This window comes from Myotis nattereri, assembly GCF_964212035.1.
Source record: "Myotis nattereri genome assembly, chromosome: 7".
NCBI classification, from domain to species: Eukaryota; Metazoa; Chordata; class Mammalia; order Chiroptera; family Vespertilionidae; genus Myotis; species Myotis nattereri.
In genome coordinates this window covers 50,429,042-50,442,956 of record NC_138082.1, presented here as the reverse complement: position 1 = coordinate 50,442,956, position 13,915 = coordinate 50,429,042, and the positions used below count along the sequence as shown (strand labels likewise).

The following is a 13,915-nucleotide window of genomic DNA, read 5'->3' as shown; positions in this document are numbered from 1 at the left end:
ATCAGTCTTAATTGGTCTTTTGGTTTCCATAATGATTCCATTACCTACTTGTTCAACCTACCTTCTTCACCTGTCCATGCATACAACCCTTCCAGAATTCCTCTAGGTTCTTGACTTCTAGGGAAGACAGCTATTTCCTCTTAGAACCCATGCTAAGTTCAAAGTGCATTAAATTTATAACTGCTTCCTTAGTGGGATGGTAATCAGATCCCACATGTATGGAAAATTCTTTGTGTCCCTACACTCTTCATCCCGAGTGTAGGTCTCAAAATCTCAATTAACTCGATTCCTTTAAATAGCAGCTCAGAACAATCTGAGTTGCAGCTTCCCAGGATGTGCAATCTTGGGCTCGTCATATAAAGCATGGCCATAAACCAAGCCTTAGTGAACAAGAAAAACATCAGAGATTAGTTAAGTGCTGAACACAATGTTTAAAAAGGGGGGTATGATACAAAATGATAGGATGGTTACTTAGATTGTGGGCCTGGATATGAACATGGCCTCTGAGGAGGTGATAGACTGATACCCAAATGGAAGAATAAGCCTAGAATGGCGACAGGAAGAGGGGCTATGGGAGAGAAGTCCAAATAGAGGTTAGGGCAAAACCATGTTTGAGATGGATGAAATGAGATTATGCATGTAAGAGTGCAATATAATGTTTGGTGGAGGGAGTGGGGAGAAGAGAGGGAGAGAGAGATAAGTGAGGGAGTGGGGGAGGCATGTAGAGAAGAAATGAAAGGTGTGTGGAAGGAGGGAATGACAATCCTGAACCCGTGTAGGCTGTGCTCTGTAGGGGAACTTATCCTCCTCCTCTTACCTTGGACTGCATTTTCTCTTTTCTTTCTGAAGGTTCTTCTCAGTAGCAATTACTACTTGGTCCTGTTCCATTTATAATAAATACGTAGAGCTACTATTTATTCAGAGCTTAAGTGAATCAGATTCATTAGAGGTTTTATGCATGTTTTCATTTAATCCTTACAACAACCTGAGGCAGGTTATTATCCTTGTATGCTTCTCTATGGGTGAGAGAGCGGAGGTAACTAGAGAAAGATGAAACATCTAGTAGTGGTAGAGCCAACATTCAAACCTAGGCTTGTCTGACTTCATATCACGTTTTCCACAGCTCCGCTGCTCTGCTGTGCACTTCGACTTCTCCTTGACAGTTTCTATGTTAGTAACACTCCATTCAGTTCATCTGGTTCCTCACTTCTTACCTATCCCTGTGACAGAACACTTAGTTTCATCTGCTAGCCAGATGTAGACATAAGAATTTTTCTTACAGACACAGTCTCTCTTACTCAGGAAAAGTATCTTAATACAGGAACTAGGGCATAGGCTTTGAAATCGTGTGTGTCAGCATGGAATCCAGGCTCTGACACTTTCTCTGTGACCTTGGGCAAATCATTTAGTTTGAGCCTCATCTTCCCCATCTGAAATCTAAGAATATTATTTCTCTGGAGAGCTGAGTGAGAATTAAAAGACAGAATTTAAGGGAAGTTTCTAGAATGGTATGTGACAATGGCAGGTGCAAAGTAAAAGGCTGCTTAAGAAACAAAAACAAACTATTTTATAGATAAGGGAAGCTGATTTGGAAATGTCTTGCTGGGAGAACAGATGTTTTACTTTCTCTATCCAATTTCCACGATTCTAGTATTCCATAATGCAAGTTCACTGGAACTGCTAAAGGTATTCTGTTATATGAGGTCCTAAACAATGTCTATTCAGACAGAAAGATAATTTTTTTCCCTGAGTTACAGAGAAAAGGTAATCCGCCTCAGTTCTAGAACTGCAAACAGGAACAATAATACCTTTACTATAGGGCTGTGAGGATCAAATGTAATAAGACATGTGAAAGTGTTTTAACAGATACAAAATGCTTCATAATTTCTTTTTGTGAATTTTAAAAAATTGAATTTCTTGGGTTGGCATTGGTTAATAAAATGATATAGTTTTTAGGTATACAAATCTATAAGACATCATCTATATATTGTATTGTGTATTTACCACCCCAAGTCAAATCTCCTCTTATTATTAAACTAGAGCGCTGGTGCATGAAATTCGTGCATGGTAGGCCTGGCCGGCGATCAGGGCCAATCCGTGGGGAGACTGGCGGGGGAAGGGGAGGCAGGGGACCCTGCTGGCACCGGCCTTGGCTGGCCTGAGGCCTGTGGGAAGCCCCCTGGTGGTCAGTGCACATCATGGCAACCAGTCATTCTGCCATTCAGTCAATTTGCTTATTAGGCTTTTATTATATTGGACATTTTCACGAAATGGCATAAACAAAATGTAGGTGAAATAAAATGATTAGAACATTATAAGATATAATGAATTAAAAGGACTTTGGAAAATTGGAGAATATATCAGACACAAGAGAATTTAACTCAAAAGAAATAAACATAGGACATTTAAAGAAGAGCAGCAAGTGACTTGAAAATAATATGTTTACTAAAAATGCAAATAAAATTGAAGACTGCTTATTATATTTTTACACAACAAGAAAAGATGTAGACAACAATTTTTTAAAAAAATGCTAAGATTGCATTTACTAAGATCAGGTTAAATTTATCATCAAGGGCGAGAACTGCTCTGTCGGAGTGGTGCTGGGACAGTGGCTGAAATAACACCAGGAGGCCTAGTCTTCGGTTTACCACTTAAACTGATTTCAGGTACTGATTATTTCTTAAGATCACACTGGCAGTGAGAGCAGAAAGAATGAGCTTAATAAAGGGAAAGGGAACTCACACTCTTTATGTTTTTCCAAAATGATTTTTTTCTAGGAAAGCCACATTTTCTGCAACAGTACTCATAACATTCCAGACTGCAGGGGAAGCTCACCCTAATGAAGAAAAACTTACCGTGTCTTTTGAGTGCCAAGAGGAATACAAACCATACATTTCTAAAATATTTATTAAAATATATATATTTTCATAAGTTATTTACAAGAAAATTTGTTCAGATCTTTTAAACAAACAAGGTTACAAAAAATTTTAATGGAGAATAGTTGCATTTTAAATATAATTCCTGGAGTAAAGAACTCATATTCTTTAGAAAAGACATAGGATACTTAATTACCTAACTGTTAATAAAATATTCTTTATATAAATGGGTTATAATCTTTACCACAAAGACATCAAATCTGCATTTACTCATTCACCCATTTGCTATAGCATTTCTCTATATGCAATAGCAGCCTCTGCTGGAGAAAGAAAAGAATGCTTGTATTACAAAAAATCAGCTCAAACCTATTTTGAACTGGAAGAATGCAGATCCGTTTCCCACTTAACCACCAATCTAAATTAAAATAATTTTCAAGGTCTTAAAGATGTGCGAGCCTTATCAAGTATATCCTTCCTGATTTTTGGATAAGTTGGATGTGCTTCAAGAACCTGTAAAAACAGAGAGCAAAGAATAAAAACATGACAAAAAGCACAAGAACTTGTAATTATACAGAACTGGAGAACTACAAAACTTACATGTAATGAACATTACAGTTGAGATTTCATTATATTAATACAGCAAATATAACAGCAATTTAAAAAATGATGTGATGAGATGTGACATGAAGATTCATTCATATTACTAGTAATTAGATGAAAACAGTAGTATATGAATACTGCATGTGGAAAATACAACAAATACAATTACTTCCTTAATAGGTCAGTTGCAGAAAACAACTACGTATCAATAAATTAAGATATCTTTAAACTTTAACTATTATACATAATATTTAATGAACCTTTAGAGAATTATTTTTTAAAATATTTTTTATTGATTTCAGAGAGGAAGGGAGAGGGAGAGATAGAAACATCAATGAAGAAAGAGAATCATTGATTGGCTGCTCCTGCACTCAACCTCTACCAGGGACCAAGCCTGCAAACCGGGCATGTGCCCTTGATCAGAATTGAACCCAGGACCCTTCAGTCCGCAGGCCAACACTTTATCCACTGAGCCAAACCAGCTAAAGAATTATTTTTAACCAGGAGTACACATCAGATTTACCTGGAGTGATTTTGGAACATACAAAATTCCAGAACTACTGAGTCTAGAAATAGGGAGATACTCATTAAAAAAGACCAAACTCCACAAATGATTCTAATGTATAACCTTATATTAATGTACAACCTGAACCTTAATGTGAAATACTGGTTTACAGAGAGATTCAATAATCAACAGCAATCACTGAGACCAAGTATTGACTCTAAGGATGCTGACATAGCATCTGGGATAAGGGACATTACGCAGCTCTTTTCTAAGGAGCTTTCCTGGGAGCTTCTAACAATGCTTAATGTAATGTTTTATGTGAAATATCAACAGGACAATGTTTATACAAAGAAACTGCAAATTCTAAAACTGCAACGTATTTGTCATTTCAGTATGGGATGACTTAATAGGGGATAAATCACAGAAATGTAATCAAATGACTTCTACATCACAGAAATATCTCTTATGTCTAACTTATAAGTCTGAATTCTCTATTAACCAGACTTAGACACAGTCACAGAACTTCTATTCAGAACAATACAATGACCTGGAGAACCTATAACAATGCTCAAATATCTTCTAACTTAAAGACAATGTTTTATTTCACTTGCTTCTCATCTGGCCTCTGTCTTTAAATGGAAATAAACATTGCATAATTTTTCTAAACTTTGAAAACTGATAACTGTCCAGAATGTATTTGATAAGTCATTTAACTAAAATACTACACTCTCTACCGTATTCATCTATAGCTTGAAGTTAATTAAAAGTAGGAAATTGTGCATCTAAAAAATTTTAAGAAATCTAAATTTAAGTGTTACCTGGTGACATATGTCAATTGCATCCACATATCTTTTCGCTTTTAAGTAATTAAATGCCAGTTTGTACCCTGTTAAGACAAAAACAACAACCCATAATAATATAGTACTATTTATAGAGCACACTGCTAGTATTACCCCCTTTTTTGCCTCCTTTATGTGCTTACTTATTAGAGAACCTAGAGGCTGGTGACTGCACTGAGACAGACGTGATGAGATAACAGAAAGTGGAGTGACATGAAAGGAGAACAGGTAGGAAAGAAAATGAAGTTGGAAAAAGGACCACAGTGAATACACTTTTGGGTTAGGAGACTGTCATCCCACCAGTGTGATTCTGTAACTTACAGACTACAGTAAAAACTCATCCTAGGACAGTAAATGATAACAGCAATTTAGTTATACAATATAGATTTACTCAGCACTAAAACACCAGGCAGACTGGTTCCTACAGTCATGAAGTTTACATCCTATGTGGAAAGACAGCACATTATTAAAACAATTATGTAAGTGAATGAATAATTTCAAAACTGAGATAGATGCTATGAAAGAAAGGTACAGGCCAAATGAGCTCTAATGAGAAACCTGGTAGGGGAGAGGGTGGTGTCAGGCAACGTTTGAAATCTGAAGGAGGCATGAACTGAGCCAAGAGGGTGTGAAGCGAGACCACTTTCAGGACGAGGGAACTGTGGTATAAAGAACACACAGGAACCAAAGGGACCTAGAGGACGTGGTGAGAGGGCAGAGCAGGTGGGAGAGTGGCCCAGAACAGAGTAGATTAGTCAGCAGATATCCCACATTATTGATGAGTAGCAATTATCACAGTTACTGATACCGAAATGTCATGTTTCAAATGGCGAAAATTTAGAAAAAAGTGTTATTTAAAAAAAACATTATTTTTTAAATTTTTATTTTTTAAATTTATTTTTACTGCTGAAAGTATTACAACTATTCCCCCTTTTTCACCATTGACCCCCTCCATCCTGCACCCGCCCCACCCCCAGGCCTATACCACGCTACTCTCTGTGTCCATGCGTTATGCATATATGCATATAAATTCTTTGGTTAATCTCTCTGCACCCACCCATGCCTTTCCTCTGAGATTTATCAGCCTGCTCTTGGGCTCTCGTCAAAGTACCAAAATACAGTTTCAGAATTTCAAAATATGTTTGAAAAAAATAACTGGCTAATGTAGTCACACATGAAAGTGCGCACACACACATGCAGGCACACACAGAACTGTCCTAGATGCAAGCAGTAAGCTTTAGAGAGGTAAACTTGGTATCCTTACAAGGAAATTCTAAAATGGACTAATAAAGAGAGTTTGTGACATTTAAAATGGAAAGCAATTTAAGATACCATGCCAAACACACTTTACATGGAAACTAGAGCCCAAAACACCTAGATTTAACTTCTGACTTCCTGACTAGGTTTGAGATCTCAGCCAAGTCATCTGAGCTGTCCATTTCAAGCTTCCTCATCTAAAAAATAGGATAATAATTTTTCGCTCTTAGGATAATTTTAAAAACAAAAAAGCTTTATAAAATTTTAGAGCACCACAGAAATACTTGCAAAAATCTTTTTTTTTCTGTGAAAATACTAAATTAGAAGTACAAAGTTTTAATGTTGAAAGACACTTGATAGGTTACCTTGTTAAAAATTTTTAGAAAAAAACCAAAGGACTAAAAATGGCACACACACACACACACACACACACACACACAAAATAGAAGCTGCATTAAACCTGCTAAGCTTATAAGAATTCAACCTTCTATAATTAGGTAGAAAATGGGAGAGAGAGGGAGGGAGAGAAAGGGGGAGAAAAGAAGGGAGGGAGGGTAACACAAATGACATGAACAGCCTAGTGACTGTCAGATAACCTGAGAATGCGTGTGAAGGAAAAACATGAATGTGTTCTTCTCTAGTTGGATCTCACTTCCGGGTGCCCTTTCTGGTGACAACACTGAAGCGTGAACCCCATGGAAAGAATATGACCACATTACGGATAGCCTGACAAATGGAAATGTGGCCTGAATTATTAAGATGACAGGCAGGTTGGAGAAGTTGGATGCAATGACAATGCTAAGGAAGAAACTGAAGAATTGAGAGCCTCTGAGAAATGTTTACTCAAGAAGTCTAAAAAATACAAAGATGGCACAATGAAAGAACTAAGGACAAGTTTGAATCTTAGGAAATTATACTTAATAAATATTAGTAGCTAATAATTTATTGTGAATATAAAATTTATTCTTCAGAAGGACTGGCAAAAGAAGTAAGCTCTTAATGTGCATTTTGTTCTTAAAAAAGGAATTCTAATGCATTTAAATGAATATCTCTATATATAAAAGCCTAAGTGACCGAATGGCCTGTTGACTCATCGCTATGACACGCAGTGACCACCAGGAGGCAGACGCTCAACACAGGAGCTGCCCCTGGTAATCAGTGTGCTCCCATAGCCAACCTGCCATGGCCAGCCAACCCTCCTTCCCCCCGGCCGGCCCTGATGGGCCCCGATCACCAGCAGACCAAGGGACCCCACACGTGCACGAATTCATGCACCGGGCCTCTAGTTTACAAACAAAACCCAGGTTTCCTGTAAAAACCTAGTGTCTAATTTGTTAAACTCACCTATTGCTGGATTTGTCTGATTGCCGTGTTTCCATGCCATCTCATAGTTTAAGGCGGCATCTGTATACGTTTGCTCTTTTTCCATTATGTAGCCCATATATTCATAAGCTTTGCAGCAAGACTAAAGAAAAATGGAAGTTGTATCAATAAACTAAGCTCCATACCACTAAGATTTTATGAGGTGCTTATGACCATAGAGGTCACCCATATTAACTAATTTATATGGCACATAAAACAATGGTTTTCAACCTCGTCTACATAATCAAATGATCTAAAGAATTTAATAAAAGATTCTAGCTGGGACCGGTTTGGCTCAGTGGATAGAGCATCGGCCTGCGGACTGAAGGGTCCCAGGTTCGATTCCAGTCAAGGGCATGTACCTGGGTTGCGGGCATATCCCCAGTGGGAGATGTGCAGGAGGCAGCTGATCGATGTTTCTCTCTCATCGATGTTTCTAACTCTCTCTCTCCCTTCCTCTCTGTAAAAAAATCAATAAAATATATTTTTAAAAAAAATTAAAAAAAAAAAAAGATTCTAAGGCCAAGCCCCCACCTCAAACCTGGAATCAGAATTTTTGGGTGAGAAGGGGATTTGTATTTTATTCATATACATGAAAACATTTTATTGTGAATAATTTCAACACACAAATATAGAAATGACAGTGTAATGAACCCTATGAATCCACATCTTCAACAATGAACTCATAGCTAATACTGTTTCACCTCTATCCCCCACACTTATCCTTCTGTATTATCAGATAAACACTCAGATATTGTCATTTCACCCATAAGTATTTTACTATATAAATAAGAACTTTCTTTCAACATAACCACGAACCACGAACCACAACTTGTCACACCTAAATGTAACAACTTGACATCACCAAGTATCCAGTCACTATTGAAATATCAATGGCCTCAATATAATTTTTGTTTGTTAGGATGAGAATCAAAATAAGGTTCACTCATTGCCATCTGACATGACAGGATGGCCTAGTGTCATTTTGTACATTTCCTGCCCTAGATTTGGATGATCTCCATTTTTAAATTATATAATTCAAGATTTCTGAGGTCTAGCTCCTGAATCTTATGCTTCCAATATTGACAAGCCTAACCACAGGGCTGAGCCTCTACAGTAGCCATCACCTTCAATGATGCAATGTACTGCTGTCAGTGTTCTGGCAAACTGGAACTCTTGGCATGGAATCAGCCATTTGATAGTTTTACTTTTTCAAAGCCTCTAATGAGCACTCTCTTGTTTCTCAAGGCAATATAACTTAAAATTAGATGTATAAATTATAAGTTGATAAAGGCTTGATATTTTAGTTTTTTAAAGTTCCTAAGAAAATAACTGAGTAGTATCAGGTGATCTCTTTAAAAAACAAATGATCCATTTTGTAATCTAATTTGCTTGAAGAGAATAAAACATTGATTTTCTGTGATTAAAGATTTGAAATAACTGATATGAATGTGTAAAGATAAATATCTCCAAGTTTCTAAGATGAGTACAAATATGTCTCAACAAATAGTAAATTCTTAACTTTAAAAAATGTTTTATTGAATAAGACATCCTTTTTGTGTGTGTCTGATTAAACACCAAAATGCACTGTTAAGTAAAGAGCCTTAAATTCTAAGGATTTTAAGATTTTCAATTTCATGCCATAAGGACTGCCCTGACCGGTTTGGCTCAGTGGATGGAGCGTCGGCCTGCGGACTGAAGGGTCCCAGGTTCAATTCAAGTCAAGGGCATGTACCTTGGTTGCACGTACATCCCCAGTAGGTGGTGTGCAGGAGGCAGCTGATCAATGTTTCTCTCTCATTGATGTTTCTAACTCTCTATCCCTCTCCCTTCCTCTGTAAAAAATCAATAAAATATATTTTAAAAAATTTAAAAAAAGATAAGGACTTATTAAACAAATCGTATTAAATGCTGAAAAGACTTTTCCCCACAAAGTATGTTATACACAGTGGATTCTGATTCTGTGGGAAGCCACGCAGCTGCAGCACAGTCATCGACTATTTCTTAACAGGAGGGATGGATGCCCACAATTAATTAATTCTGCGATTTTCATCAGTTCTGAGATGGCATGGGCAATCACAGGCAAATACTTGACATTCCAATACACTTTCTATAAGTAGGGCATACTACAGCTGAAAGTTAAAACTGTATAAATCTGTGTTTTTTATATTTATTTTCAAGGGCAAACAGTTTCTTTCTTATTATTAATGTTGGTTTCCTGATTGTGGTAAGAATAAACATTGAATTTTCAAAACACACACACAGGAATCCTTAGAAATGGACCAACACTCTGTAATAGCCTATTATAGAAGGCTTATACAATAAAGGTTAACAATGATTGTTTTACCCCTCAATTGAATACCTTATTATGATGCAGGCATCGCTTTAACAGTTCTTCTGCCATGTCGTATTTGGCCGACTGAATATAAATATCAGCAAGTAGCAGCCAGCTCCTCTCAAAATCCTCAGCATCAACAGGATTCCAGTTCATTTTCGCAATCCGCTTCAGCTGGTTTCTGGCTCGTGGAGTCTGTTTCAGGATCATATAAGCTGTTGCCATTCCCAAAAGTGCTGGAATATGATCCTTCTGTAAGAAAACCAAACTTTAGACCCTCAGATACACAAACATAAGTAAATGCCCTATATTTAAAAGGAAAACACATGGAAAGTAGCAAGTGCCACATAATATGGATTCTATTTCTGGCTCCACACGGATAACTGTCATAGGGTCATGAATTAACACATCAAGTAAGCTCACCCTACCATGTAGAAGTTGGGTGAGGTGCTGCTTGGTTAAGATAATTCAATAAATTTGCAGATGCCACAACCACACAATCCCAGACAATTTGGGTGACTCAGTCTTTAATGGGATTGACTGGCTGTTTTGGTTTTGCACAGATACAAAAAAATAAAATTCTATTTCAGTGGAATCCTGACTCAACATTTGCATTTTGACTCATTCATTCTTTCATCTGTAAAAAGGAATAACAATGATTTACCCGCAATGATAGTCCTTATCTATATTGACTTATTTTATTACCCCTTTTCTTTCCCTTCTCATTTTCATTTTATTCAACAGCCTCTTCTCCCAAGAAAGTTCAATCAATGAAATGTTATAAATAAGGCATGCAATTAGTCATGTGGAAATTATAGAAAATAAACTTGTTTTAAAACATGCTTTTATAGAGTTTTGATATTTTGCATGAGTTCAAAAGGAAAAAAAAAACAATGTAGTTAAGCTGGCCCCCCATTCCTTATAATATAATTTTCAGAATTTAGAAATTTCTTCTGTTTTGTGTGGTAAAATTGTACGTGATTGCTATTATAGTGCGATGTTAGTGTATAGTAGACGATAAAATACAGATGCACTGAAAGACAGCAGGTTTAGGTAAGCCGTTAGAAACAGGATAGCAGAGTAGTAAAACGTTCAATGCCCAACATGACCATGGTTGGAAGTCAGAAATAACCTCGATTAAAGAAGGTGACTCATCAGAGCTTGATGAACACAGCTTTTTAAGAACATAAAATATCCCTGGCTCTAATTTTATGTCTTTCAATAAACTTCCAATATGTAACTTGTTCTCATTAAAGACTGGCAAAAAGGTTTTATTTGAGTGTCAAATCCACCCAACTGGTAGTAAATTCTGAAGCTGTGTGTGGGATGTTATCAGTTACCAAGCCTCGCCCTCACCCTCACCCCATGTGGCGTAGAGGGGAAAGAAAATAGAGGCCGGCTATGAATTTGTCAGTCAGATCCGAGGACAGCTCACAAAGAGAAGGACCCTGTAAGAATATCCAGATCTTTTCACATACTAAACATATCCCCCACTACACATTTAAAAATAAACCCTCTGATTTTAAAATCACACACCAAGTTTGATTAGAATGAATACATTCCTCACAGCTTGATCACGGCTGAGTGAACCCAATAATAGTTTCTAAAACTGCAAATCTGCCCTGGCCGGTGTTGCTAATGGTTACAGCATTGGCCCTTGCACCATAAGGCCTGATTCCCAGTCAAGGGCATGTACCTGAGTTTTGGGTTAACTCCCCACCCCCAGTTGGGGCAACCAGGCAATGTGTCTCTTTCACACTGTTGTTTCTCTGTCTCTCTCTCCTCCTCTCTCCCTCCCTTCCACTCTCTCTGAAAAGCAATGGAAAGAATATCTTCAGGTGAAGATTAACAAAAATAAAACTGCAAATCTGAGTTATAACCCTGGCCTCAGACCCAAGAGGTCTCTCTGGTGCAGACATCCTAATGCATTTGGCCAGCTCCCCTCTCCCATGCTCAGCAGCAACACTTTGGATTACAAAGGACAATACAGCTATGTTATAAACAACATGCTTTTATGGTTCAAGGTGATGGAATGAAAGCCAGCAGAAGCACTGCTGTGCTTAATGTTTTTTCCTCCATTTCCTCCCACGATTCCTGTTGCATACCTCTTTTTCAATCAATCTGAATGTTGCACAGTGCTGTGAACAAGCCGTTTCCCTGCCTCCCTGTCTTTGTTCCTATTTCCCCTTACCCTGCAATGCACTTTCTCCATCTCTGCCTGTGAAAATGCAATTTATGCTACTTCTTCTTACATCATACCTTCTCCACAAAAGGGCCTCCCAACTCTCCTTATATTATTTCCTACAGCACTTTTATTTGCAACTCTAGGACAGAATGTCATACATTTTTTGTACCACAGTCAGTATGCTTACCTCATGGCCCCTAGATTATAAGAAACTTAAAGAAAAGGAGCTATACTTTGCTTAACTTTGTGACTCCCATTGTGCTTAGTACCATACTCACTGGCTGCTTAATCAATATTCATTATAGTTAATATTAGAGGCCCGGTGCACGACATTTGTGCACTGGGGGTGGGGGTGGGTCCCTCAACCCGGTCTGCACCCTTACACAACCTGGGAGCCCTCGGGTGATGTCCAACTGACCGCTTAGGTCCACTTCTGCGGGGAGTGGGCCTAAGCTGCAGTTGGACATCCTTAGCACTACCACGGAGGCGGGCCGCTGCACTCGCCAGCCATCAGCCCAGCTTGTGGCTGAGCAGCACTACCCCTGTGGGAGCACATTGATCAACAGGGGGCAGCTCCTGCATTGAGTGCCCCCTGGTGGACAGTGTGCATCATAGCGACTGGTCATTCCACCATTCGGTCGATTTGCATAATATCCTTTTATTACATAGGACTAGAGGCCTGGTGCACAAAAATTTGTGCACTCGGGGGGGAGGGGGGCCCCTCAGCCCGGCCTGTGCCCTGTCTCAGTCTGGGACACCTCAGGGGATGACCACCTGCTGACTTAGGCCCGCTCCCCAGGGGATTTGGCCTAAGATGGCAATCAGAAATCCCTCTGGCAGCCCGGCAGCCCTCGGGGGATGCCCACTTGCCAGCAGGGAGCAGAACTAAGCTGCAGTCGGACATCCTTAGCGCTGCTGAGGAGGCAGGAAAGGCTCCCACCACCACCGCTGTACTAGCAGCCATCAGCCTGGCTTGTGGCTGAGCAGAGCTCCCCCTGAGACAGCACCCTGACCACCAGAAGGCAGCTCCTGAATTGAGCATCTGCCCCCTGGTGGTCAGTGTGTGTCATAGTGACCAGTCATTCCCAGTCCTTCTGCTGTTAGGGTCAGTTTGCATATTACCCTTTTACTATATAGGATAGAGGCCTGGTGCACGGGTGGGGGCCGGCTGGTTTGCCCTGAATGGTGTCCCGGATCAGGGTGGGGGTTCCGCTTGGGTGCCTGGCCAGCCTGGATGAGGGGATGATGGCTGTTTGCAGCTGGTCACACCCCCTTCAGGGTGGGCATCCCCACTGGGGTTCCTGGCCAGCTTGGATGAGGGGATGATGGCTGTTTGCAGCTGGTCACACCCCCTTCAGGGTGGGGGTCCCCACTGGGGTGCCTGGCCAGTCTGGGTGAGGGGCTGAGGGCCATTTTCAGGCTGGCGGGTGACTGAAGCTCCCAGCCTCTCCTTTTTTTCTTTTTTTATTCTGGGATTTATTTACCTTCTATGGCTGTCACTGGAACTGAGAGCCAGCTTTAGCTCTGAGGCTCAGCTCCAGCTCTGAGACCTCAGCTGCTGAAAGCAGGTATCTGGGTTTGTTTGGGTTCTATAATTGTAACACTGTTGCGGTCCTGCTAGCTCCAGCTCTGATGGCTGAAAGCAGGTTTCTCGGGTTAATTTACCTTCTATAATTGCAACATTGTTTCTTAGAGTGCAGCTCAGAGGCCAGCAGCGGCAGGCGGGGAACCTTGGCTTACTCCATCACTGGAGCAAGCAAGCCTCCTGTTCGCTTCAGCTGCCTGGCTGCTGGCCGCCATCTTGGTTGGCAGTTAATTTGCATATCTTGCTGATTAGCCAATGGGAAGGGTGTTGGGGTTATGGTCAATTTGCATGTTTCTCTTTTATTAGATAGGATATGCAGCCTATGAGTTAAAAGAAAAAAGTGCAAGATAAAATTTGTTGCTTATGAAACT

At 39.6% G+C, this 13,915-nt stretch overlaps 1 protein-coding gene across 1 annotated transcript in view; it reads right to left on the bottom strand.

Moving 5' to 3' along the window:
* Positions 1-2,972: 2,972 nt before the first annotated feature.
* The window catches only part of TTC21B (tetratricopeptide repeat domain 21B), a 66,239-nt gene continuing 55,296 nt past the window's right edge, over positions 2,973-13,915 (bottom strand). Inside the window, exons 26-29 of the mRNA XM_081096287.1 lie at positions 9,802-10,026; positions 7,422-7,542; positions 4,800-4,867; positions 2,973-3,386 (exon numbers count right to left, since the gene is read on the bottom strand). Coding sequence (XP_080952413.1) covers positions 3,309-3,386; positions 4,800-4,867; positions 7,422-7,542; positions 9,802-10,026 — 492 coding nt within the window. The 3' untranslated portion in view covers positions 2,973-3,308. The remainder of the gene's footprint in view (positions 3,387-4,799; positions 4,868-7,421; positions 7,543-9,801; positions 10,027-13,915) is intronic.